Genomic DNA, 25,707 nt, shown 5'->3' on the forward strand with positions numbered 1-25,707 from the left:
GCCAGAGCTCTCAACTGCTGATGGGGATCTATTTAAGAAATGCAGACCGGGCATGGTGGCTCACGCCTGTAATCCCAGCACTTTGGAAGGCCGAGGCGGGCGAACACGAGGTCGGGAGTTCGAGACCCGCCTGACCAACATGGAGAAACCCCGTCTCTACTAAAAATACAAAATTAGCTGGGTGTGGTGGCACGTGCCTGTAATCCCAGCTACTTGGGAGGCTGAGGCAGGAGAATCGCTTGAACCCGGGAGGCGGAGGTTGCAGTGAGCCGAGATCACGCCACTGCACTCTTGCCTGGGCAACAAGAGCAAGACTCTGTCTCAAAAAAAAAAAAAGAAGAAGAAGAAATGCAAAATAACTATTACAAAATTAGATGCAGGCCGGGTGCGGTGGCTCACGCCTGTAATCCCAACCCTTTGGGAGGCCAAGGCGGGCGGATTGTCTGAGGTCAGGAGTTTGAGACCAGCCTGGCCAACATGGTAAAACCCCGTCTCTACTAAAAATATAAAAATTAGCTGGGCGTGGTGGTATGTGCCTGTAAGTCCAGCTACTCAGGAGGCTGAGACAGAAGAATCACTTGAACCCAGGAGGCGGAGGATGCAGTGAGCTAAGATTGCGCCATGGAACTCCAGCCCGGGTAACAGAGCAAGACCTCCATCTCAAAAAAAAGAATAAAATAAAATTAGACGCAAGAAGAAATCATAAATTAAGCATTTCTTAAAACTTGACTAATAGCACAAGCACCACAAAATCCAGAAAATACTGAGATTTTTTATTCATAATGGCTCGCTGTGATACCCTTGCATCCACTTTTAATTGTCTCTTTTTACAATTTTGCAATATCATTTTCCAGAGAGAAAAGAGGAAAATGAAAGGTAATCCTCAGGCCCACTAGCATGGCTGGTTTTCTTAAAGTGTGATTTGCTTTACAGAAATGTACTGACGACTGGTTATATCATCCACATGGTAAAGCCTGTTGTGAAATTTGGAGAAAACTTGCTCAGTCTTCTCTCCTCTGCAGGCTGACCAGTTTCAGGTGCTGCTTTTTTTCCCCCAGGTGCTGATCCAAGGCACCCTCTGGGATGAGCCGTATCCACCGGGTTCTCGTGAGGCTGGTGTGAGGGTCCCGCATTCTCTCATTGATGTCGGCATTTCCTGTTAAATCAGCAAGATCTTTCCTCCTCTTCCAGAAGTTCCTGTGAGTCACTCCTCTGTATTAATTGCCACGGGTGTTGCTGGAAGCTGTTTCTCCCATAGGACGTCTGGAAGGAAGTGGCTGGGAAGGGCATGGTGGAGGCTGCTGACCCGCCAATGTCTGCACAACTGAACGTCCCCCTGCCAGGCCGCAGAGTGCCCACTGCCTCTCCAGTGCCAGCCCAGCAAGAGGGAAAGCGGAGAGGGGGTAGGAGCGCTTGTGGTTAAGGAATTTTGGCTTAGCAAACTTTACAAAACTGTGTGCTGCCCTCGGAAGGGGATCTCCCAGCTTCCTGTCAATCGGTCCCACTGTGTGGACCTGCTGTGCTGGTGCTGTGATGTGGCCCAGGCCAGCACAATCCCGCTGCAGGTCCACATGTCGGCAGCACCACACTCCCTCCCGCGGCAAAGGCTACTGGCCCCTTCTAGCTTCCAGAGCTGATTTCCAGAGGCCACACACCTTTGTTCTAAAATTTGTACCTGGGCTTAGTTTTAATCAGGTGCGGTAAGGTGGCAGATGTGGAGACGACTTCCTGCAAAGATGATATATTACATTTCCCAAGAGAAGGGGGCACAGCACACAGGGCCACGGAGTGGTGGGGAGCCCCAGTTCATGGGGGCGCCGCAGGAAGGGCAAATGAGGCAGGGTGGACGCTGCCGGATGAGATCAGGACAGGGTTGGAGTTGGAGCGACTTCCCTGGGTCCTGGGCTCGGCAGCCCCTGGTCAGTCAATACCTTGCCCTGGGGTGACTGAGGGCAGGGACACTGGCTTGGTGTGAGTGTGACAAGGAGGCACCTATGAGCTCTGGGAGCTGTGGTCTCTCCAGGATCAAGACCCCCAAGGCCAGTGCATTAAGAATACAGAGAATAGGCCGGGTGCGGTGGCTCACGCCTAGAATCCCAGCACTTTGGGAGGCCAAGGTGGGCAGGTCACCTGAGGTCAGGAGATCGAGACAATCCTGGCCAACATGGTGAAACCCTCTCTCTACTAAAAATACAAAAATTAGCCAGGTATGTTGGCGAGCACCTGTAGTCCCAGCTACTTGGGAGGCTGAGACAGAAGAATTGCTTGAACCCGGGAGGCGGAGGCTGCAGTGAGCCAGGATTGCGCCACTGCACTCCAGCCCGGGCAACAAGAGCAAAACTCCTTCTCAAAAGAAAAAAAAAAATGCAGGTAATACAGTCAGAATGGACAGGAAGAAAAGAGAAAAAAATTCTACGCACCTGGAGATATAAGCCAGATTTTTGTTTAAGAGGAAAAAACAGAGGGAAAAAGATGCAGCAGACAGGGGCCATCCTGGGGGGGCAGCTTCCCTCCCCTCCTTCCCTTTTATTAGCCAGAGACAGAAACTAAAAATCAGGGTTTAGGGTGGATCAAAGCCTAAGCAGAAAGAAGGGATGGTGGTGGGGAGAAAGGAAAAAAACAGTAACTACTTAGATACAAGCAGAGAAAACAAAGGCCCAATTTTGCCTGTTCTTTCACCAGGAAAAAATAACGGGTGCCTCATGGTGGGTTTTCACAATCTTGAGGCTGCAGTCGCCCCTTAGGCCCCACACCCTGCACCCAGCAGGGTCTCAACCAGTGACTCCCCAGTCAGCAACCGGCCAGCATGCATTGCGCAGACATGGCCTCAGCTCCACTCAGGGCCCATTTCAGCCACCTCGAAGCCGAAGCTGCAGTTCACCGCCACCTCCAAGGACACAGCCCACCTTTTCCAGGCTGCGCCGGGACCTCCGCAGACCAGACCTCCTTCAGAGGCGCGGGCCCACATGCATGGAAAACGCCCTCCTACTGACACAGTACAATATCTTTTAGTTCTTTTTGGGTTCTGGTGGCAACATATTCCTCATTTCCAAATTTTATGTCCAAATAAAAACCAGCCAGGGTGGTGGCTCACGCCTGTAGTCTCAGCACTTTGGGAGGCTGAGGTGGGAGGATCACTTGAGCGCAAGAGTTCAAAACCAGCCCGGGCAACACAGAGGGACCCTATCTACAAAAAATATATAAATAAAAAATTAGCCGGGTGTGCACATGCCTGCAGTCCCAGGTACTCAGGAGACTGAGGTGGGAGGCCTGCTTGAGACTGGGAGGTCGAGGCTGCAGTAAGCTGTGATTGCGCCACTATACTCCAGCCTGGGCACAGAGCAAGACCCTGTCTAAAAACAAAACAAAACAAATTAAAATCTGCAGGCACTCTCGTTAGTGCCCTCAGAGACTCCACTGTAGAGGCGTTGGCAGCCTCTTCTTGGCCAGCTGGCATCTCTCAGCCACCCCTGACAGCCATAAGCTGCCCAGCAGCTTCTGATGCAAGAACCAGCAAGAACTTGGCCTTGTGCCATCCACTTTTTTTTTTTTTTTGAGATGGAGTCTCACTCTGTCACCCAGGCTGGAGTGCAGTGGCACAATCTCAGCTCACTGCAAGCTCCGCCTCCCGGGTTCATGCCATTCTCCTGCCTCAGCCTCCCGAGTAGCTGGGACTACAGGCGCCCACCACCTCGCCCAGCTAGTTTTTTGTATTTTTAGTAGAGATGAGGTTTCACCGGGTTAGCCAGGATGGTCTCAATCTCCTGACCTCGTGATCCGCCCGCCTTGGCCTCCCAAAGAGCTGGGATTACAGGCGTGAGCCACCATGCCGGGCCAGTGCCGTCCACTCTTAAAACCACAAGTGACTGGCTGACCCCAGGGTCTCCCGGGACAGAGGCTGTCACCGACCCTGAGCTTCTGGCCCCATCCCCAGCTGCCTGTATGCGCCAGGGCATAGGACCAGCACCCCACAAGCTCAGCTCGACTGCCGAGGACTCTCTAGGCAGGATGGAGGCAAAGCTGTCCTTTGCTGTCTTCCACCCGTGGGAGGGGCGGCTTCCCCTGTCTTTAGTGGCTTGCTGGATGCCAAGTGTGGGAGGAGGTCACCTCCCGTAGACCCCTGGGCTGCCTGGCAAGCCCCGTTGGACTCTCTTGAGCAAAGAGAAATGGGTGCATGCATGAGGGCACGATGCTGCTGGCCATGCTGCCTGGGGAGCCCGGCGACGGCTGCTGCTCCACCCCTGCCCGGATGCCCCGGGTGAAAGGCGGACCCGGAAGTAACGTGCCAGGCGTGGTCTCAGCCCTGAGTGCCTCTGCCAACCAGCGGCCTTTTCCCCAAGTTTATTATAAGCCACTGGGCCATTACCCAAAAGGTGTCCCCTGCAGGGCAGAGACCTGTGTGAATCTCTTGCCTCACAGAGCCCCAGAATCTAAATCAGAATCGCACATGTCTCTACACACAGCAAGGCCTTCCTCCCAGCCTGTCATGGCCGGGTCTGTGTGTCTCCCCACACCTCATTGAAACAAATCCTGGGGACACATTTTAGAACAACCTTTCGATCTCTCCTGAGGCCATCACAGCCTCCTCTGTGTCAAATCCCCCTCCGCCTCCCCTGTACAGGAACACCGAGATTACACTCCGGGCCCGCCTGGACACCCGGGATTATCTCTGCGTTTTAGACGCTTCAAGGAACCACGTTTGCAGGCGCTCACCACGTGAGGCGACAGGCACAGGCCTGGACAGGACGGAGGGCATCTTCGGGAGGCTTTCCTCCCCTCTCACTCCACTTTTCCCTCAGGACACCTGTGCTGCTGTTGCTGTAAATCCTAATTCCCCAGAAACATGTGAAACCCTGTAACATGATTGTTTTATGCGGTTACGATTCATGAGGTTTGTACACAATATACCCTTTCTGTTGCTTTTGTTGGGGCTCATAAAATGACACCCGGAGTGAAGGCCTTGGAAGCCAGGCCTTCTCCTGCCCCCTGTCTCTGGCCCCGTATTCTCCGAGGCAGGTCGTAGAAACCTGAACCCCTTTTCCCCAAAGCCAGCCATAAACCTAAAAGTATGACTCTAATAACTTTCCTGTCTTTCTGTGTAAAAACTGGCCATAAAGGAATTCTCTGGCCTGCCTTGTTTGACTGCAGGTGGTCAGATCCCTATTCTGGGGGATTGTGCCCCCACCCAGCAAGGAGAGCTGCAGAGAGAGGCTGCCAGGAACCGAAGCACACGGGCCTCACTGGGCCCCCCAGGAGTCTGTTAGCCTGTCAGGTCTTAACCTTTCGTCCAATCCTATTTCCAGACTTCACAGAGCCTGAGTATAAAAATGCAGTTTCCCCTGCGCCTTTAGGTCTTTGCTCTGAAAGCTCCTGTGTCACATAAAACTACAATCCAAGAAATCTGTGTACCTTTTTGGTGAAACTTCAGACAGGGAGGGGAAGTTTTCCCATCCCCCCTGCACTCTTCACTTCTTCCTGCACCTCTGAGCTGGGATTTGGGACTTCCTTCCTTCTACTTGAAGAACACCATTTAATATTGTCTTTTCTCTTTGAAACAGGGTCTTGCTCTGTTGCGCAGGCTGGAGTGCAATGACGCGATCTCGGCTCACTGCAGCCTCTGCCTCCAGGGTTCAAGCAATTCTCCTGCCTCAGCCTCTCAATCAAGTAGCTGGGATTACAGGGATGCACTACCACACCCGGCTAATTTTGTGTGTGTGTGTGTGGAAATGGGGTTTCACTATGTTGGTCAGGCTGATCTCAAACTCCTGACCTCAGGTGATCCACCTGCCTCGGCCTCCCAAAGTGCTGGGATTACAGGCATGAGCCACCACACCCAGCCCAATATTTTCTTTCTTTCTTTCTTTCTTTCCTTTTTTAGACAGAGTCTCGCTCTGTCACCCAGGCTGGAGTGCAGTGGCGCAATCTCGGCTCTCTGCAACCTCCACCTCTTGGGTTCAAGCGATTCTCCTGCCTCAGCCTCCCTAGTAGCTGGGACTACAGGCATGTGCGACCACCCCCGGCTAATTTTTTGTATTTTTGTAGAGACGGGGTTTCACCGTGTTAGCCAGGATGGTCTCGATCTCCTGATCCGCCCGCCTCAGCCTCCCAAAGTGCTGGGATTACAGGCATGAGCCACTGCGCCTGGCCCAATATTTCCTTCCTTCCTTCCTTCCTTCCTTCCTTCCTCCCTCCTTCTGTCTTTTCTTTCTTTCTTTTTTTTTTTTTGAGATGGAGTCTCGCTTTGTCACTCAGGCTGGAGTGCAGTGGCGTGATCTTGGCTCACTGCAACCTCCACCTCTTGGGTTCAAGGGATTCTCCTGAGTAGCTGGGACTACAGGCACCCACCACCATGCCTGGCTAATTTTTTGTATTTTTAGTAGAGATGGGGTTTCAGCGTGTTAGCCAGGATGGTCTCGATCTCCTGACCTCGTGATCCGCCCGCCTCGGCCTCCCAAAGTGCTGGAATTACAGGCATGAGCCACCGCGCCCGGCCAGTAGACTTTTGTTATACAATATACAAGGCATATTCCAAACTGTGAATGTCCCCATTGTGTACTTTATGATAATTTTTCCTGACCCGGATCCATTCCAGCATCGTACAGTGAGGACTTCTGTTTTTGTTTGTTTTACCTTCCTCCAGGGAAGGTTTACTTTTGTGTCCGCAAGTGTCCAGGCGAGCGGCTCACCTTAATTCTCTCAGGGCTTGAGGTGATTTAAGGCTGGCTTCAGTCCCCACAAAGACAATTCTGTTTCTGGTTCACCTTTGCTTTTAGGGGATAGCCCTTTGGGGTCCCAAGAAAAGCCCAAAGTCTTTACCAGGCACCACTGCCTGAGCCTCGACTTTTGTCGTGTGGCCACAGCATGGGGAACGCATCAGTGTGTCACCATGTCTTGTGTGGCTGGGATACGCTGTAGGGGTGTTAGGTCGCGGCCTCAAAGCTGGCCCCACCCCCTCCCTGCTTGGCCCTGCAGAGCCCCTCGGCCTCCGAGCTCCCAGCGCCTTGGACAGTTCCGTGCAGCGCTCTCCAGCTCTGTTGGTTGCTCTCAGGAGGTGGCTGGTCTGAAATAATTGTTTCCATTGCTGTGTCCAGCGCCATGGTGTGGGACTGGTGGTTTCTTAGTTTTTTTCAGTTCTCTGACGCTTTGAGGAATTGTTTTTAAAGCAGTTTATCTACCATTTTAGTTGTTTTCTCTGGGGTTGTTGGACGGAGGGTCTTACCCGCTGTTCCTGGAGACAGTTCTGTACTGGCATGTTTTTCTCGCCTTTCCCTTCCTTTCTTACCTTTTAGTTTTTCATTGAATTTTATTACTTTTTTTTTTGTATTACATTTTTCCTCCCTGCTAATTTGGAATATATACACACTATTTTTCTTTTAAATGGCTAATCATGACATTTTACCTTGCAATTTCAACATAAGAAGTCCTAATGTTAAGAATATTTTGGCCGGGCGCGGTGGCTCAAGCCTGTAATCCCAGCACTTTGGGAGGCCGAGACGGGCGGATCACGAGGTCAGGAGATTGAGACCATCCTGGTTAATATGGTGAAACCCCGTCTCTACTAAAAAGTACAAAAAAAAAAAAAAAACTAGCCGGGCAAGGTGGCGGGCGCCTGTAGTCCCAGCTACTTGGGAGGCTGAGGCAGGAGAATGGCGTGAACCCGGGAGGCAGAGCTTGTAGTGAGCTGAGATCTGGCCAGTGCACTCCAGCCTGGGCGATAGAGCGAAACTCCGTCTCAAAAAAAAAAAAAAAAAAAAAAAAAGAATATTTTAACCCCATCCCCAAAATAAAAAGACTCAGAACACTGTAACTCTAATGATCCTTCCCCCAACTTAGAGAGGATTATTGTCCAGTATTTTCATTTTGTTAGTAGACTGTTCTTTTTTCCTTTTTTTTTTTTTTGGTACTTTTTTAGAGATGGGGTCTCATTTTGTCAACCAGGCTGGAATGCAGCGGTGTGATCACAGCTCGCCTCAGCCTTGAACTCCTAAGCTCAAGCAATCTCCCACCTCAATTTCGTGGGTAGCTGGGGCTCACAGACATATGCCATCACATCTGGCTACATTTTTTTTTTTTGGTACAGATGGGGTCTTGGTACGTTGCCCAGGCCGATTTCAAGTTCCAGGCCTCAAGTGATCCTCCCGCGTTGGCCTGCAATCCCGAAGTGCTGGCGTTGCAGGTGTGAGCCACCGCACCCAGCCTGTTACTTTGCTTGGATTCACACAGGCATACTGCACTATGGTTGTCCTGTGGTATCCTCGGGGTATTGGTTCCAGGACCCTCAAAGATACCAAAATTTGCAGGTGCTCAAGTACTTCATATAAAATGGCGTAGTATTTGCACATTACCTACGCACATCCCACTGTGTACTTTAGATTACTTATGATCCCTAAAACAATGTAAATGCTCTGTAAATAGCTGTTACACTGTATTGTTTTAAAATGTGTATTATTTTGGCCACCCGCGGTGGCTCACGCCTGTAATCCTAGCACTTTGGGAGGCCGAGGCGGGCGAATCGCGAGGTCAGGAGATCGAGACCACCCTGGCTAACACGGTGAAACCCCGTCTCTACTAAAAATGCAAAAAAAAATTACCCGGGTGTGGCCGCGGGTGCCTGTAGTCCCAGTTACTCGGGAGGCTGAGGCAGGAGAATGGCATCAACCCTGTGGAGGCGGAGCCTGCAGCGAGCCGAGATCGCGCCACTGCACTCCAGCCTGGGCGACACAGCGAGACTCTGTATTGCTTCAGCTTAAAAACAATATTTTCAGTCTGCTTGGTTGAATCCATGGATGTGAAGCCAAGTGTAAGGAGGGCCCAGTGTGCTCTTCTGGGATAATTCTCCTTCTTGCTAAAGCGCACGCTTTACACGGGAGGCTGGGGCGGGAAGATCGCCGCAGCCCCGGAGATGGAGGTTGCAGTGGGCCGAGATCGCGCCACCGCACCCCAGCCTGGGCGACAAAGCAAGACTCTGTCTCAAAAACACACAAAAACAGAGAAAAACAAGACAGTAATGGCTCAACTCACATAGCACCAATGGGCCAAGCGTTCTTCTGAGCGCTTTTCGAGTCACCGGTCCTCAGAGCAACCCCTGAGGCCTGCCAGGAAGCGGAACTCCAACCCCGCCGGGATCCCGGCTCCCGGAGGCTCCCCAGCCCCGCCCACCCGGCCATCGCCCCGCCCACCAAGGCCCCGCCCCGCCGCGGCGGTCACGTGGGGTGCGCGCCCAGACTCCTATCCGGAGGCGGAACCGGCAGTGCGGCCCGAAGTCCCACAGTCACCGAGCGCGCCCGGCCATGCGCCCCCTGCGCCCCCGCGCGACGCTGCTCGCGGTCCTGGCATCGCTCCTGGCCGCTCCCCCGGTGGTCCCGGCCGAGGCCCCGCACCTGGTGCAGGTGGACGCGGCACGCACGCTGTGGCCCCTGCGGCGCTTCTGGAGGAGCACAGGCTTCTGGTGAGCGCTCCGCGCGCCCGCCCGCGGCCTCCGGGACCTTGTGGTCGCACGGGGAGAGCTCGGGCGCCCCCTGACTGCGCACTGTGAGAGCTTCAGAGACCGGAGCTCCCTCCTCTGGGGCCCTGGCTCTCCCGGGCCCGCCCCGCGCCGTGTTTGGGGGTGGGCTCTCCAGCTGAGTGGGTGCCAGGGCGTGAGCCTGGGGCTGGGCCCTGAGCTTGCCCAGTGGCCGCCCCCTGTAGCCCAGACCGATGCCCAGGATCCTGCTCTTTGAGGTAAACCAGGAGTCTCCCGGGAGTGGGACGCCCCTGCAGCGGGACCTGGCCTGCCTGTCCCATTCCCTCCACCTAGAGCTGAGGGCCCGCCTGCCTGGCAGGGCCGGGGCCAGGGCTGGCGTTGGCCCCTCGTCTTACGGCCGCTCCCGTTCCGCAGGAAGATGGGACCTCCCAACATCCTTGGCCCTAAGGGTCATTTTATTAGTCACTGAGCGCAGGCGCAGCGCCTGAATCCCGCGCCCGGGCAGTCCTGGGCTTGAACGTGTGTGTGGGCCGCGCTGCCAGCCATGCTGAGGCTCGGGACTGAGCCGCCCCTTTGCTGTCCCCAGCCCCCCGCTGCCACACAGCCAGGCTGACCAGTACGTCCTCAGCTGGGACCAGCAACTCAACCTCGCCTATGTGGGCGCCGTCCCTCACCGTGGCATCGAGCAGGTCCGGACCCACTGGCTGCTGGAGCTTGTCACCACCAGGTGGGCGATGGGTGGGGCCTGGGTGTCCCAGAGCCCCTTACAGAGGCACAGACGGGAGGGGCAGGGCTGGGGGCTGCTCAGAAGACCCCTTGTTCCCCACTTTCCGCCGAAGCACCGTGTCCTTGCTGGCTGTGCTGGGGTGAGGGCTGTGTGCTGGAGGGAGCCCCTGCATGGGGCACGGTGGGCTTCCTGCAGGTCTCCCTGGAAGCTCAGGGTGGGCTGTGCCGCACCTGTCTCCTCGTGCACCCATGAGCATCCCTGTGTGTGTTTGCTGACTGGGCTGGGCAGGGCCAGCACCTGAGAACTGAGAGGAGGTCTTAACTGGTCACAGCACCCTGGGCCCTGATGCTGGTGCAGGTGGCCACCCTGTGACAGGGAGGCACAAGGTGTGAGGGGCACTTGGGTGTGTGGGGCCTTCTGGAAACACAGAGACCCTCATGCTCTTGGCCGGAGCCGCTGGCTCCTACCAGCAGGATGGGCACTAGGCAGGCCAGGGCATAGGGGGTCCTCTTGGCACCTTGGAGGCTGCATAATGTTGGGGGGCCCTTGTTCAAATAAGATGTCAACCCCGAGCGTCAGGCCAGGCCCATCCCTGCTGAGCCGAGGGACAGCAAGGGTGTGGAGCATTGAGACCCAGCCAGCACTATGGGCCAGCCTGTCTTGGAGGCAGAAGTTCTTGATTTCTGAGTGTTTGGGTCCTGCGTGTGATCAGAGGGCCTCCTTACCCAGTTGGCGTTCCCCGGTTTCCCCAGGGCGGCTGTGGCACAAGAGTGCAGCTCTTGGGCGGCTCCTCCCTGGGAAGGGTCTCAGCAGTGGCTTGCAGACGTCTGCTGTGGGCGCCCCTGGAGGGAGCAGAGGCTGCTGGACAGGCCTGGCCCTGCTACGGGTGGGCATCAGTGGCCTCCAGCTCCCTGTGGCGGGCTCGTGCTGTCTGCACGGCATCGTGCACACTGAGAAACAGCTGCTCCTCCTCAGCCACGTCCCCAGGGCCCTCCCCAAGGAAGCCTCCTCTGCTCAGAACATCTCTCACAGGGGGGCTGCAGCAGGCTAGCAGCAGGCTGATGCCCAGGGTCCCATAGTCTCGGCGCAGGTCCTGCAGCGTGGTCACGCCGGCTGCGTCCAGGAACAGCAGTGGGGCGCAGTCGATGACCACTGTGTGGAAGCCGGCCGCCGCAGGCGCCAGTGCAGCCCTGCTGCTAACCGCGCCCAGGTCCTTGCCCTGGGCAGGGCCTCCGTCGCCGACCTCCCACTCTGAGCCCCGCTCCTTCCTCCTGGCAGCCACGCACCCCGCGTCCAGCCCTGTGAGACTGTAGAGTGACCGCAGGAAGAAGTCCTTGTTGGCATAGTACAGCGGCCCCCCGAAGCGGAACACCCGCACGCCGGGCTCGGGGACGAGGCCCTCGAACTCTGTGGCATCCTCGTAGAAGGCCGAGTTCCCGATGCGGGCCAGCAGGGTGGCGCGTGGGCGTTGGGTGCGGCCGGCCAGGCTGAGCAGCGAGAGGATGACGCCGGCCAGCAGCCCGGCCTCTGTGCTGACCAGCATGCAGGTGGCCGCGGTGCCCGCCCAGACCAGCGCGTCGGCTGGGCTCATCCGCCACAGCCGTGGGAGGTCCCACACCTTGCGCAGGGCCCCCCGCAGGCTGACCACGATGACGCAGGCCAGCACGCTTCGCTGGAGGTCGTGGAACAGCGGTGCCAGCGCCAGCAGCACCAGCAGCACCACGGTGGCGCTGACCACACTGGACAGCTGTGTCCGGCAGCCAGTGGCTGTCTTCACCAGGCTCTTGGCCAGGGCGGCGCTGGTGGCGAAGCAGTGGAGGAAGGCGGGTAGCACGTTGCAGCAGCCCACAGCCAGCAGCTCCTGGTTGGCGTGCACAGAGTAGCCATGGTTGCGGGCGAACATCTCCGCCAGCGAGATGGAGAAGGCCGCACCCACGAGGGCCAGGGCCACGGCATCCAGGGCCACACGCTGCATCAGCCTGGGCTCCGGGACCTGAGGGGGCATGAAACCCGTGGGGATGTTGCCGGCCACGCTGGAGCCAAAGCGCCTGTGGAGCTGCCCAAAGTGGGACACAAGTGTGGCCACCACGATGACCAGCAGCTCCGTGGGCAGGGGCACCCGCAGGCGGCGTCGGTAGCGGTCTGAGAGCTCCTTCGCAGCTAGCAGCACCGCCAGGCACACCGTGCTGGTGACCACGTCGCACACGTTGGCCTGCCCAGCGCTGCGCAGCAGGCTTAGCCATGTGAGGATCACCATGCCGGGCCCCTGGTGCCGTGGGATCCGCACACCCAGCAGGTGCTTGAGCTGCGAGGTCAGGATGGTCACGGAGGCCCCCATAGCAAAGCCGTCGAGCAGTGGCTGTGAGAGGTAGGCAGACACGAAGCCCAGCCGGAGGACACCCATGAGGACCTGTGGACGGAGTGCAGTCAGGCCAGCAGGCGCCTGGCGGGAGCCACGTGCCCCTCACCAGCACCTGGCGTGGCCCGAGGGGTGGTGGTCACGGCACAGGGCCTGACAATTCTGTTGCAGCACCATATGTTCCAAATCAGACTCCTCACACGGGCCTGTGTTCTGGCTCCACGCGTGCTCATGCCTGCAGACACTTGGGACATCCACACGGGCGTCACACATGCACGCAGTTGGCCATAGACACATCTAACCTTCTCACATTCAGAAGTCCGTTTTATTTCAGAATTAAGACCTCTGGCATCAGAAGGTAGCCCCTTCCTCCTGCTTCCCACACATGGCGCCCACTACCCCCCATGCAGATGTGGAGCCAATGGGGGCCAAGGTGGACAGGCCAAGGCAGGAGACATTCAGGGATGGGGAGGCCATCCCCCACCCCACCTAGGACAAAAGGCCTGGGAAGCCACATGGCCTCAGTCTGGCACCACTGAGCCACAGCCACACCTGGCCTGCTGGCCCCCACCCAGGCCGTGGCCCAGTAGGCCGGCTCCCCGTGCCCCTCCCCTCCTGCACCCACAGCCCCTCTGCGTCGGTGCCTCACTCTGGGATGCCCCGGCACGCCTCAGCTCTGCCCAAGCCTTGCTGTCTTGGGCCAGCACCTCCTCTGCCAACTCTGTGCTTGCCCCCAGCCTTGCCCTCGTGGATGGCCAGCACCTAAGGGGGGTGCCCTGGGCCCCTCTCTGTGCCCAAGCAGAGCTCCTCACCTGGTAAAGCCCGGTCATCAGCGTGAGGGCGGTGGCAATGCGGATGGCGTAGCAGTCACGCCCGCAGTCCAGCATGGCATCTGAGCTGTTGAGGATGCTGCTGTTGGCCCCGGGCTGCAGGCCTTCCTGGGAGGGGTCGAAGCCGGCCAGCTGGAGCTCCCGGTCCACCACCTGCCCCACCATGAGGCAAAGCAGGCTGAAGATGCCCACGGAGACGTGCCGCGAAGTGCCCATGAGGAAGTAGATGAGGTTGGCGAAGAAGGACGTATACAGGCTGTAGATGGGCTGCAGCCCGGCCAGCAATGAGTAGGCGATGGCCTGAGGCACCAAGATGATGCCGATGACCAGCCCGGACATGACGTCACCTGCCAGGTACTCCCGCGGGCGGTACTGACGCAGCCAGCGCGTGGCGGGGAGCAGGTCCTGCACCAGCGCCCGGGCGCACAGCACGCTGCACGAGCAGCTCCGCCACAGCCTGGCCTTCAGCATCTCCCACAGACCCTGGGGTGCTGGGCGCTGCCGTCGGACCAGCACCGGCCCTCTGTCTTGCTGCAGAGGCTCAGGGGACTCGTCCATCCTGCAGCGTCAGGTCCTGTGGCCAACCTGCAGCCGAGAAGAGGGCATGGTCACAGGAGCCCCTGGATCCAGGGCCAAACGACAAGGTCTCGGGCAGCAGCGGGCCCCTTGGGGCGGACCCCTCACCCACCCAGGGCCGGGGATTGGTGCTGGGCCTTCTCCGGGCAGTGCGGGCCCCAGCCCCCTGCCCGGTATGGATGGACGCCAGGCCCTGGCGGTTCCAGAACCCATCGTGGGGTGAGATGGGATTACGACACCAAGCCCATACTACGGGCTGTGCTGAGGCCAGCAGCGCTGAGGGGCGGAGTGGCAGGACCCTGTCCAGGCTCAGCTGTGGCCCACTGGCTCTGCATTTCCTGCCTGAAACCCACCCTGTAGCCTCCTGAAGCTCACCCGCCCAACGGGGAGGGAACAGGCTGGGCTGCCGCCGCACACACGTGTGCTTGGGGTCAGAATGTCACAGTCAGTGGACACAGGTGCAGGCAAGCCTGAGTCCGGCTGCTCTGCCTCCACCTCCCGCTCCCCAGGCTGGCGAACGGTCCTGCCGTCCACCCCATGTCCACACCAGAACCCTCCCTTCCCCATCCAAACCATCGCCTCCTCTCTCGGAGATACCTTCCTCACCCCTCCGCAACCTGCCCTGTGGGTCCTGGGGCTGGCGGAAGTCTCAGGAAGAGGCCTCCTACGTCTCTGCCAAGCCTTGTGGGTGCTGGGACCCCAAGTCTGCCGGGGGAGCAGCGTTCAGACACCAGCCCAGCCCATCCGCTTGGCCTTGAAACAGAATTCTGAGAGTATGCCTAAACAGGGGCCCCATAAGGGCCAGCTGGGAGGGGAGGAGGGTGACTGGCATCTGTTTCCCCTGCCCAGACAGTTCTGGGACGTGAGGCGCCCCTTCCCAGGCTGCACCAGCTCACTGTGGAACGGCCATGACACACTGTCCCGAGGCAGCACCGAGAGGACCTAGCCCGCCGCACACAGCCACCCTGGGCTGGCAGAGCCGGAAGGGCACCTGACCTTTTCTTTGCCCTCGGAAAGCACCATGGCGTTAGGGAGGCGGTGCTTAGAAGCCTGACCGGTCCCATGTGAGGCCCTGGGTCTGTCCTGTTTGCAGGGTCCAATGTACTTTCGCTTTAAAAACTTCTCAGCAATGTTAGGCAAAGACTTTGCTCCCAGGACACCAGGTGCCCAGGACACCCTGCAGCCTGGGCTAAGCCTGCTATTTGCACGCTGGCCCAGGGTGTGGGAGCTGCAGTCTCCTGGGGGGTGTGTTGGAGGAGTGGGTCAAGCCTGGTAGGTTGACACACGCAGGCTGGGCACAGCATCCCTGGGGCCCACAGCAGCGGTCCTGGCCCTCAGGCAACATTGCAAGAGTTGTGTCCCCGTCCGTGGAAGACCCCACCACACTGGGTCCTTGGATGCCCTGAAGCCCACCCCAAGCCCCTGGGGTCCAGGTGTGTACAGTAGGGCCACCTGCCTTGAGCCTGAGGGTGCCCCTAAGAAATCACAAGTCGGCCGGGCGCGGTGGCTCACGCCTGTAATCCCAGCACTTTGGGAGGCCGAGGCGGGCGGATCACAAGGTCAGGAGATCGAGACCATGGTGAAACCCCGTCTCTACTAAAAATACAAAAAATTAGCCGGGCGCGGTGGCAGGTGCCTGTAGTCCCAGCTACTTGGGAGGCTGAGGCAGGAGAATGGCAGGAACCCGGGAGGCGGAGCTTGCAGTGAGCCGAGATCGCGCCACTGCACTCCAGCCAGGGGTACAGAGCAAGACTCCGTCTCAAAAAAAAAAAAAAAAAAAAAAAGAAATCACAAGTCCAGGGCATTTCTGGCCTCGGCTCCCACGCCCCCCTCTGATATGACTGAGATCTGGGCCCAGGATGGTTCTTACCTGAGGGAGTCCTCACAGGCGCAGAGGGCCCTGGGATGGCGAGGGGCTGGCAAGACCACTGAGGACCGCAGGGCCCTCTGGCTCCCGTGAGCGGCTGGGAGAGTGGAGGTGGTGGCTCTGGCGCCGACCTGCAGGCAGTGGTCTGTGCACTGGGCTCTGCGGTTGAATTATTTACTTACAGATTGCTGAGTCACGGGTTTATCCAGCCATGTTACCTGATCGGTGAATCCGGGAGTTGAACTGTAATCAGGCTCGTAGTAGTTAGAGCTCTGTGGGCCTCTGATGAGCTCCCAGCGTCCCAGGAGCAGCTGCAGCTATGGCTCTGCAGCCCTGTCTGGAGGGCTTAGGGACCAGCGGGAGGCAGGGGCTCAGGGGCTGAGCACAGGCAACCCTTCAGCTCTGGGGTTGACTGCAGCAGCCTTTAAACCCAGGCAGGGCTGAGGGAGGGTTGGTCTCCGTGTCCAGTTGGTGGACACCCTCCTGGTCCTGCAAGGAGCCAGCCTGGTTCAAGCTGGAGCAGGGTGGAGGCTGATAGCCAGCTCAACACAAGGCTGCTGGTGTGTGCAGATATGTATGTGCTCACGTGAGCCCTGTGTGTGGTGCTCACTGCCAACGGCAAGGGCTGCCGGGGGTCAAGATACCATGACTGGCCAGGGGCAGGAGTCCTGGTCTGCCCAGACCCAGCGCCGACCCGCAGTGCCTGGTCACCCTCATGGCTCCTCTGCCCTCCCCTCTACCATAGACTGGGACCGGCAGTGCCTGCTTTATACGGCTGATGTGAAGATAAATGATTTCTGGAAGTGAACTTCAATTAAGCCCACACATGACAATAAGGGTGAGCTGCTTTTTAAAAAGGAATTATTGGCCAGGCACGGTGGTTCACTCTTGTAAGATAGGAGGACTGCCTCAGGCCAGGAGTTCAAGACCAGCCTGGTCAACATAATGAGATGCTCCTCACCTTTTCTTTTTTCTTTTCTTTTCAAGGCGGAGTCTTGCTCTGTTGCTCAGGCTGGAGTGCAGTGGCGTGATCTCTGCTCACTGCAAGCTCCGCCTCCCAGGTTCACACCATTCTCCTGCCTCAGCCTCCCGAGTAGCTGGAACTGTGGGCACCCGCCACCATGCCCAGCTAATTTTTTTGTATTTTTAGTAGAGATAGGGTTTCACTGTGTTAGCCAGGATGGTCTCGATCTCCTGACCTCGTGATCCGCCCGCCTCGGCCTCCCAAAGTGCTGGGATTACAGGCATGAGCCACTGCGCCTGGCCAACCCCTGCCCTCCAACCTTTACAAAACTCAAAAGTAAAAAATTAGCTGGGTGTAGTGGTGTGTGCCTGTATCCCAGATACTCAAGCGACTGAGGTGGGAGCATGACTTGAGCGTGGGAGTTTGAGGCTGCCATGAGGTATGATTGTGCCACTACACCCTAATCTAGGCCACAGAGCAAGAACCTGTCTCAAAAACAAATGTTATCACTGGCCCAGCACTTTGGGAAGCTAAGGTAGGAGGATCGCTTGAGCCCAGGAGGTCCAGGCTGCAGTGAGGTATGATTCTACCACTTCACTCCAGCCTGCAAGTCTGTCTGTTTTTCTTTTTCTTTTTTTTTTGAGACGGAGTCTTGCTCTGTCGCCCAGGCTAGAGTGCAGTGGCACAATCTTGGCTCACTGCAGCCTCCGCCTCCCAGGTTCAAGCGATTCTCCTGCCTCAGCCTCCTGAGTAGCTGGGACTACAGGCATGCACCACCACGCCCGGATTTTTGTATTTTTAGTAGAGGCAGGGTTTCACTATGTTGGTCAGGCTAGTCTTGAACTCCTGACCTCGTGATACACTCGCCTCGGGCTCCAGAAGTGCTGGGATTACAGGTGTGAGCCACCATGCCCGGCCGGTTCTGTCTCAAAAAAAAAAAAAAAAAAATTCCTTGGGAGCCTCAGGTCCGCCCCCCCCCCCACCCCCCGCCACTTTGACAGTGAGTATTGCTTGGGAGCCTGCACCGGGCACCTGTGGCCAGAGGGTGAGTGTAACAAGGGGCTGCAGGCCTCAGTGCTCTCCCATCCCAAGGGAGGCCAGGAGGCTGTGGTGGGTCCCTCAGGTGGGGCTGGAAGGCCAAGCTGGCCCTGGCACCTTGGGCAGCTTGACTTGGTCCTGGGAACAGAAGTCACAAGCTCTATTTCTCCTGTCCGCGTGGGATTGAAGCCAAGGGTCTCACAGAACCAGTTGATGTGCTGGGGCTTCATTCCCCCAGGACATGGACACAGACATTGATGGGGCAGAGCCCCAGCGGGAGGAGTCCCTGGACACTCACTCCACCAGAGGTACCTCCTCGTGGAAGCCATCTGCCAAGCCCTGCTAGTTCCCCACAGCCCTGGGTCGGCCCAGGGAAGACTGGGCTGCAGTCCCCCATTTGGAGGTGAAATGGGAGTGGAATGTAGTTGGGGTGGCCACAGAGTAGGAAACACCGGAAGTGTGAGATGCGGGCAGGGCTGAACAGGCCCCAGGGTCTCGTGCCCCTGTAGCCTCCACCTGGGATGCCCTCTCCAAGTCTCACTTCTCCTCAGAGCCCCTGCCCTGTCCTCCAGAGTCTGAGCCCTCGCTCCCACCCCTGCCTAACCTGGGCCCCAGTGGTCCCTGGGAAGCAGCTGTTTGCCCAGCAGTTGAGAGCTGTGCTGTAAGAAGCAGTTGGCCAGTGGGTGGGGTAAGGCAGTCATGCAGGGCCTCAGGCCCCTCCGTGGGACAGATAAGGACCTCTCTGGGTGCAGCCACCGGAAGGGTTGTTGGAGAACTGGGGAGACCCAGGGGGCTGGGCTTGCTCCCTCAAGGTCTCCCTAAAGGAGCCAGGGAGGACCTGAGTGCTGGAGCAGGGGTGGGCGCCTGGTGCAGATGCCTGCATGCAGGGTAGGGTGGGCAGTGTCACCTGGGGCCACAGAAAAACCTCGAGTGGGAGGTGGTCCTTCCCCCTCAGGAAGGGTGGTGGAGGTGTCCAGAGGTTGGCTTGTGGGGACCCATGGTGAGATTTTAGGCAGGCAAGCATAGTTCAGGAACAGCCTCAGCCACACCGCAGGGGCCTGGCCTCAGGGGTCTTTTGTAGGCATTGGGCCTCAGGCCCTTTTAGTCCCCACCTAGGCTGGGTGTCCAAAGCAGGTGAGGTCATCATTATAGGATCCTTGGGGTCTGACTGGCCCACCTCCCACGTGTCTCTGCCTCAGTTTCTCTGAGCACTGAGGCAGTGGCTGGTGCTGCCCTGTGGTCAGGCCCAAAGGCTGAGTGCCCAGAGGTCCAGAGAGAGTGGGTAGCATATTCTACCCCAAGCCAGTGCGCGCACAGGGCTGCCGACACCTTCCTTCCCTGCTTGGCCCCAGCAACTGGGACCTGCCTGAACCGCTCTCCGGCCTGATCCCGTGGCCAGTTTTGTGCCACACACTTACTTCCTCAGTTTTGTCTTTAAATCAGCCCTTTTACATTGGAGTCCATTTACTGGGAAAAGAGACTTGGTATCCTTGCCTCCCACCCGTGGAAAGAAGCCCGGCTGACAGGGCTTTGGGACCGGACCCAAGTTTATTCCCAGTGACCCTCCCGCGGGTGGGCGTGCTCCGAGGTCTGGAGAAGAGGAGGCCCCGGCCCTCACCCTCTAACACCTGCGTCCCCTTCGTCCTGGCCACAACTGCAGCTTCTCCCGAGAGGCACTTCTCCAGTGCCCGCCCCGCGCCCCCAGCCCAGCGATCCCGGCCTCTGCCCCTGACCCGCACTCTCCTTCACCCTCAGGAGCGCTCGGCCCTGCTCCCCACCCCGCGCGGTGTCCCCCCCCCACCGCCTGCGAACCCCCATGCACGCGCGGCCCCGCCCCGCTCCCCCACCGCTGAGCACGCGCGCCCCACGCACTCACCAGGCCCGGCAGCCGCGCGGTCCTCGCGGCGCACGCGCTCAGGCCCAGGGGCGGGGACGCGGGGCCCCAAGCGGCCGCCCAGCCCCGGCCGCGCGGTGAATGAGCGCGTTGTGCGGACGCCACGGCCCCAGCGACACCCGGAGCGGGGTCTGGCAGAGCTGATCAGAGCTCCGGCCCTGGGGGTGGGCTGCGCATGGGCTGCGCGCTCCATCTCGCCCGCCCAGCTCTTCCCAATGGAGGCCAGGCGGAGGGTGGGGCCTGGGGTCTGTAGACCGACCCCGGGGTTCCTGGGCCTGGGGGCGGGGATCCCTGTACCGGGCTCCTCTCGCTGCGAAGCTGGCCCTGCCAGATGACACTCGGGCACCTTGGGTGTCAGGCCAGGGACATCTCTGATGCTGGGGCTCCCCCGCTAGCCCCAGTGTCAGGGGCCGCCGGGCTATCGCCTGGGGGTTCTGCAGAGAAAACCTGAAGCCCAGCTGGGCCTTCACTTTCCTCCAGGTCACCGTGTCCTGCTACTCCAACTCCGTGGGACGTTGGAATGCGCCTTTTGGGCATTTAATTTGTATCCAAGTGCTTCTCAAGTTACTTCTTTGCTACCACTGTGTTCTTTGGATAGAGGGGACGGGAGGTGGTAGGGGCTGGGTGGGGCGGACACCAGGGACTCCTGCTGCTCCTGCTGGGCGCCCAGCCCTGGGTACAGGAGCAGGTGGGGACCAGCAGAGGCGGGGCAGAGCAGGAGCCCACACCTGAAGGCTGTAGACTCCGGCTGAGGCTCTGCGTTGATCTTCTACACCGTGGGAGGACCAGAAGGGAGGCGAGGTGTCCAGACCTTTGCTGTGGAGCTGGGGGTGCTGTGGCATGGGGAGATTGACAGGGACCTCTCTCTATAGGTCCAGATTCCAATCCATGGTGGTAACCCCGTCCCCCACCACTGCAGATGGGGCACAAACCCAGCTGTCATAGGAGGTGCTCACCTTCTGCGTGGCATCCGCAGGAATGCCAGCCTGGCCAGCCTGGTCTCTGCTTCTCCAGGCTCAAGGCTGGCTGCTATTCCATTCACCCCATCCCCCTTCCCTCAGGCCAGAAGCATCACCCACAGCCCCAGACCCCTGCACACCAGCCTCCTCACCCAGTTCACCCTCAGATGTTCAACTCCACATGGCCAAAACCGAGACCAGTCTCACTGCAAGCTCATCCACCCACCCAGCTGCTCAAGCTGAAATCCACAGTTGCCCTGGACCACTTCCCCTACCCCCGCACCAGCTCACCTCAAACCTCATCAGTCCATCTGCTCCAGCCTCTGCTCACAACCTGCACAGCCACCACCCAGTCTGGGCACCATACCTCTCTGGGCCACCACCATGGTCCCCAGCCAGTCTTCAGCTCCCACCCTGACTCCAGTGGGCTGCCAGAGGGATCCTTGAAAAATGCCCTGGCACTGCTCACTCAGAACGCTGAAAGGCATCCCTGTTTTGCTCCTGGTCAGGGTCCCATGCTCAAAGCAGTCACTTCCAGACGCCGTGGAGCCTCATCTCCTGTGATAGCCACCCTGATTCTGTCCCAGGCCCACCAGCTGCCTCCCTACTCCCTGATTATCATGTGCACATTCCTGTCCCAGAGCCTTTGCACTGGCGATGCCATCTGCTGCCTGGACATCTTCCTGCTGGACAGTCCCATTGTGTAGTAGCCTTAGATGTCTCCTCAGAGAGGTCCCTCGCTGGCCATCAGGCTCCTCACTCCCTATCATATCCCCTTCACCAAAGATTCCCATTCCCCGATGATGCCTGTCCCCTTGGAACACAGGCCCTGTGGAAATTCAGCCCCGTCTGCAAGTGCAGTGGCAGGGCAGCCGCCTTCTCCCTTTCCTGCCCACCCATGTTGCCTCTTGGGGTGTGGGAGGGGAAATGGGGCACTCCTGGGCCTCCAGGAGGTACAGAGAACGAGGGTGGGTTGCCCACCAGGTCCTGCCTAGCTCCTGACCCCTGGCCCCTGCCCCTCAGGACCTGCCTGCCTCGTCCCACTGAGCCTCAGGGCTATTACGAGCCCCCACCCCAAGTCTTCCATCTCTTGATGGTGTCAGGTTGGGGGGTCTCCATGTACAGATACTCTAGTTCACACTCGGCTTTCATAGGGTTGATGATTTTCCAAGGGGAAGGGCCCGTCGGGAAGCCGGGATCTGAGTCCCGGGTGGCACCTTGCAGGGTCTCACATGCTGTGTTGTGGCCACGGTTCCAGCCTGGAGCATGGAGCTGTGTGGGCACCCTGCTCCCTGACGATGACCGTCCTTCTGCAGGGGGTCCACTGGACGGGGCCCAAGCTACAACTTCACCCACCTGGATGGGTACCTGGACCTTCTCAGGGAGAACCAGCTCCTCCCAGGTGAGCTGTGGGCTCTGCCCTCCCAGCCCTCCTGCACCCTCTTGCCCTGCCTACCCTCTCCCTCACCCAGCCCCTCCGGGTCCTTGGATGTCCATTCAGGGCTGGCCTTGGTGCCGGAGCACGACCTGGCAGAGCATGGGTGTCGTGTGTGGTGGGCAGTGGGGCAGCCCTCCTGTGTTCCAGGGTTTGAGCTGATGGGCAGCGCCTCGGGCCACTTCACCGACTTTGAGGACAAGCAGCAGGTGTTTGAGTGGAAGGACTTGGTCTCCAGCCTGGCCAGGAGATATATCGGTGGGCGAGCACAGGCCCCTGGTGGGAGCAGGGTGGGGGGGGGATGGGGCGGGGACAAGGGATACCTGCACCTTGATCGGTGCAGGCCCTTGGGCCCCAGGCTCGGGGGTACTCCTGGGCAGGCTGCACCCCTGTCACCTAGGCCACCGCCCAGGTCTTGGATCCCTTTGAGCCAGGGCTTCCTGATGTGGGGCAGGAGGTTGGCCTGTGTGGAGGTGGGGTTCATCTTAAGCCAGATGCCCTTCATCACTTTGCGCCCTCCCTCCGTGGGAGTCACTGAGGCGAGATTCACCTGTGCTGGGGGGACAGCAGGGCTCCTCTGCAGGTAGGTACGGACTGGCGCATGTTTCCAAATGGAACTTCGAGACGTGGAACGAGCCGGACCACCACGACTTTGACAACGTCTCCATGACCATGCAAGGTGTGCACCACTTCCTGGGATCCTGCCCAGCTGAAAGCTAAGCCGCTGGTCCCCAGGGCAGGTGTAAACGCAGCGCTCCCCCGGTCCAGGCTTCCTGAACTACTACGATGCCTGCTCGGAGGGTCTGCGCGCGGCCAGCCCGGCCCTGCGGCTGGGAGGCCCTGGCGACTCCTTCCACACCCCACCGCGATCCCCGCTGAGCTGGGGCCTCCTGCGCCACTGCCACGACGGTACCAACTTCTTCACCGGGGAGGTGGGCGTGCGGCTGGACTACATCTCCCTCCACAGGAAGGTGCGCCCTACTCCTCCGCCCGTCCCGGGGTTCTGCGCCCTCAGCGGCGGTGCCCGGGGAGGCGCTGACCCTGGTGGTACTGAGGCGGCCACACCCGCAGGGTGCGCGCAGCTCCATCTCCATCCTGGAGCAGGAGAAGGCCGTCGCGCAGCAGATCCGGCAGCTCTTCCCCAAGTTTGCGGACACCCCCATTTACAACGACGAGGCGGACCCGCTGGTGGGCTGGTCCCTGCCCCAGCCGTGGAGGGCTGACGTGACCTATGCGGCCATGGTGGTGAAGGTGGGCCGGCCCAACGCCCTTCGCGCCCCCCAGCCACCTTCCTCCTGGGACAGGACAGGCGAGCTGTGGCCGTGCCTCGCGGTCCCAGCCGCCCTGGACATCCACAGGTCATCGCCCAGCATCAGAACCTGCTACTGGCCAACACCAGCTCCACCATCCCCTACGCGCTCCTGAGCAACGACAACGCCTTCCTGAGCTACCACCCGCACCCCTTCGCGCAGCGCACGCTCACCGCGCGCTTCCAGGTCAACAACACCCGCCCGCCGCACGTGCAGCTGGTGCGCAAGCCGGTGCTCACAGCCATGGGGCTGCTGGCGCTGCTGGGTGAGCCCCGGCCGCTGGGGTGGGCCGGCCAGGGCCCTCCAGGCTGGGGAGCGGCTCCTGCGAAGGCCCCGCTGCGGGGAGCACGCCTCTTCCAGCCGCGCGCTTCCCGGCGTCGGCCTCCGCGTGGCAGGGCCTGGGGACTCCTTCATGAAGGGGAGGGGGAGCGAGTGGTGGGAGGCCCGGTCCTGGGTCGGGGGGCGGCGGGGCAACGACCCCACGCGGCGACGGTCCCCGCGTCCCGCAGACGAGGAGCAGCTCTGGGCCGAGGTGTCTCGGGCCGGGACGGTCCTGGACAGCAACCACACGGTGGGCGTCCTGGCCAGCGCCCACCGCCCCGAGGGCCCAGCCGATGCCTGGCGTGCCGCCGTGCTGATCTACGCGAGCGACGACACCCGCGCCCACCCCAACCGCAGCGTCGCGGTGACGCTGCGGCTGCGCGGGGTGACCCCCGGCCCGGGTGAGCTGGGGTCCCAGGGAGGTCTCTGGGGCCGCCAGGGCTCTGGAGGGGGCGGCCCGGGGAGCTGAGGCCTGAGCGTCGGGCCCCGCAGGCCTGGTCTATGTCACGCGCTACCTGGACAACCGGCTCTGCAGCCCCGACGGCGAGTGGCGGCGCCTGGGCCGGCCTGTCTTCCCCTCTGCCGAGCAGTTCCGGCGCATGCGCGCGGCCGAGGTGGGTGGGCCGCGGAGGGGCGAGGGGCTGGGCCGGGGTCCCAGGAGGGTGGGCGGGGGGTGGGGACCCGGGGCGGGGGCCCCGAGGCGGTGTGGGTAGGAGGCAGAGCTGTGGGCCGGGGGCGTTCGCCCTGAGGTCGGGCCGAGCGTCCCCAGCCCCCCTGGAGAACCCTGAGGACCCGCCACTGCGCCCAGGACCCGGTGGCCGCCGCGCCGCGCCCCTTCCCCGCCAGCGGCCGCCTGACCCTGCACCCCGCGCTGCGACTGCCGTCGCTTCTGCTGGTGCACGTGTGCGCGCGCCCTGAGAAGCCGCCCGGCCAGGCAAGTGGCAATCCCCCAACCCGCGCTGCGGCCCGCCCGGACTCCTCCCCGACCCCATCACAGCCCCTCCCTCCCCCAGGTCACGCGGCTCCGTGCCCTGCCCTTGACCCAAGGGCAGCTGGTTCTGGTCTGGTCGGATGAACACGTGGGCTCCAAGTGCGTGAGTGGGGCCACCCCTCCCCCTGCCTAGTCCTAGGCACCCCCTGGGTCCCGACCCCTTCACCCATGCGGTCACTCGGGCTACTCGCCATGGCCCACCAGCTCCTTCCCTCGCAGTCCTGCGTCCCTGCCCTTCACCCCACACGCTGTGGGCCACTGCACCAGGCCCTGCCAGTGGGATGTGCATTCTCCTACCGGACATGAAGTGGACAGTTAGGCTCCAGCCCTCTCCTGTCTGGGCAGGAAGAGTGCCCAGGGGCTGGGGAGGTGCCACGGAGGGGCTTGAGGGAATGGTGCTCTGGGCCACCTGCCCTGCCTGCCCTGGCCTTTGAGGACCGTCTTGACCCCAGCCTTGGTCTTGGCCTGACCTCCCTAGGTGCCTGTGGACATACGAGATCCAGTTCTCTCAGGATGGTAAGGTGTACACCCCAGTCAGCAGAAAGCCATCGACCTTCAATCTCTTTGTGTTCAGCCCAGGTGCGCCCACCACCCACTGCCCTGGTCTCAGCCACCCCATTCTTCGACCTCAGGGCAGTGTTGGGTGGGGGCCTTGAGAAGCCTGGGGTCAGGAGGCTTTTGGGCGGGGGCAGGTTCAGGTTGGCACACGTGTCCCCGTGTCTCCAGACACAGGTACTGTCTCCGGCTCCTACCGAGTTCGAGCTCTGGACTACTGGGCCCGACCAGGCCCCTTCTCCAACCCTGTGCCATATCTGGAGGTCCCTGTGCCAAGAGGGCCCCCAGCCCCTGGAAATCCATGAGCCTGTGCTGAGCCCCACTGGGCTGCACCTCCACTGGCAATCAGCGAGCTGGGGTTGCACTGTGCCCACGCTGCCCCCCCATCACCCCCTTTGCAATATATTTTTATATTTTA

The 25,707-nt window shown here is 60.0% G+C and overlaps 2 protein-coding genes across 5 annotated transcripts; one reads left to right on the forward strand and one right to left on the reverse strand.

Moving 5' to 3' along the window:
- Positions 1-833: 833 nt before the first annotated feature.
- Positions 834-16,620, reverse strand: SLC26A1 (solute carrier family 26 member 1). 3 transcript variants are annotated; one of them, XM_025386782.1, is made up of 4 exons: positions 15,826-16,620; positions 14,952-15,164; positions 13,362-13,964; positions 9,902-12,600 (listed from the first exon to the last, which is right to left on the reverse strand). In XM_025386782.1, the coding sequence occupies exons 3-4, from the start codon at positions 13,935-13,937 to the stop codon at positions 11,071-11,073; spliced, it is 2,106 nt and encodes a 701-aa protein (XP_025242567.1). In that variant the 5' UTR covers positions 13,938-13,964; positions 14,952-15,164; positions 15,826-16,620; the 3' UTR covers positions 9,902-11,070. The 3 variants fall into 3 exon arrangements, with proteins under 3 accessions (XP_025242568.1, XP_025242567.1, XP_025242566.1); XM_025386783.1 differs by lacking the exons at positions 9,902-12,600; positions 14,952-15,164 and adding an exon at positions 834-1,263; XM_025386781.1 differs by lacking the exon at positions 14,952-15,164.
- Positions 9,209-25,707, forward strand: IDUA (iduronidase, alpha-L-). 2 transcript variants are annotated; one of them, XR_003119608.1, is made up of 14 exons: positions 9,209-9,448; positions 10,050-10,190; positions 21,994-22,079; positions 22,263-22,370; positions 22,696-22,791; positions 22,881-23,083; positions 23,184-23,363; positions 23,471-23,687; positions 23,932-24,144; positions 24,236-24,357; positions 24,552-24,677; positions 24,757-24,837; positions 25,213-25,313; positions 25,461-25,707. XR_003119608.1 is itself a non-coding variant. In XM_025386784.1 (14 exons), the coding sequence occupies exons 1-14, from the start codon at positions 9,291-9,293 to the stop codon at positions 25,592-25,594; spliced, it is 1,962 nt and encodes a 653-aa protein (XP_025242569.1). In that variant the 5' UTR covers positions 9,209-9,290; the 3' UTR covers positions 25,595-25,707. The 2 variants fall into 2 exon arrangements, 1 of the variants encoding a protein (XP_025242569.1); XM_025386784.1 differs by having other exon boundaries at positions 24,757-24,833.

Source organism: Theropithecus gelada, chromosome 5 (assembly GCF_003255815.1).
Source record: "Theropithecus gelada isolate Dixy chromosome 5, Tgel_1.0, whole genome shotgun sequence".
Taxonomy (NCBI): domain Eukaryota; kingdom Metazoa; phylum Chordata; class Mammalia; order Primates; family Cercopithecidae; genus Theropithecus; species Theropithecus gelada.

Excerpts from the sequence above, each read along its gene's own strand:
- IDUA (XM_025386784.1), top strand. The coding sequence starts at position 9,291 with ATGCGCCCCCTGCGCCCCCGCGCGACGCTGCTCGCGGTCCTGGCATCG. Across the intron at positions 22,080-22,262 it reads GGAGAACCAGCTCCTCCCAG|GGTTTGAGCTGATGGGCAGC; the intron begins GTGAGCTGTGGG and ends CCTGTGTTCCAG. Across the intron at positions 24,678-24,756 it reads CTGAGAAGCCGCCCGGCCAG|GTCACGCGGCTCCGTGCCCT; the intron begins GCAAGTGGCAAT and ends TCCCTCCCCCAG.
- SLC26A1 (XM_025386781.1), bottom strand. The coding sequence starts at position 13,937 with ATGGACGAGTCCCCTGAGCCTCTGCAGCAAGACAGAGGGCCGGTGCTG. Across the intron at positions 12,601-13,361 it reads TGATGACCGGGCTTTACCAG|GTCCTCATGGGTGTCCTCCG; the intron begins GTGAGGAGCTCT and ends CTCCGTCCACAG.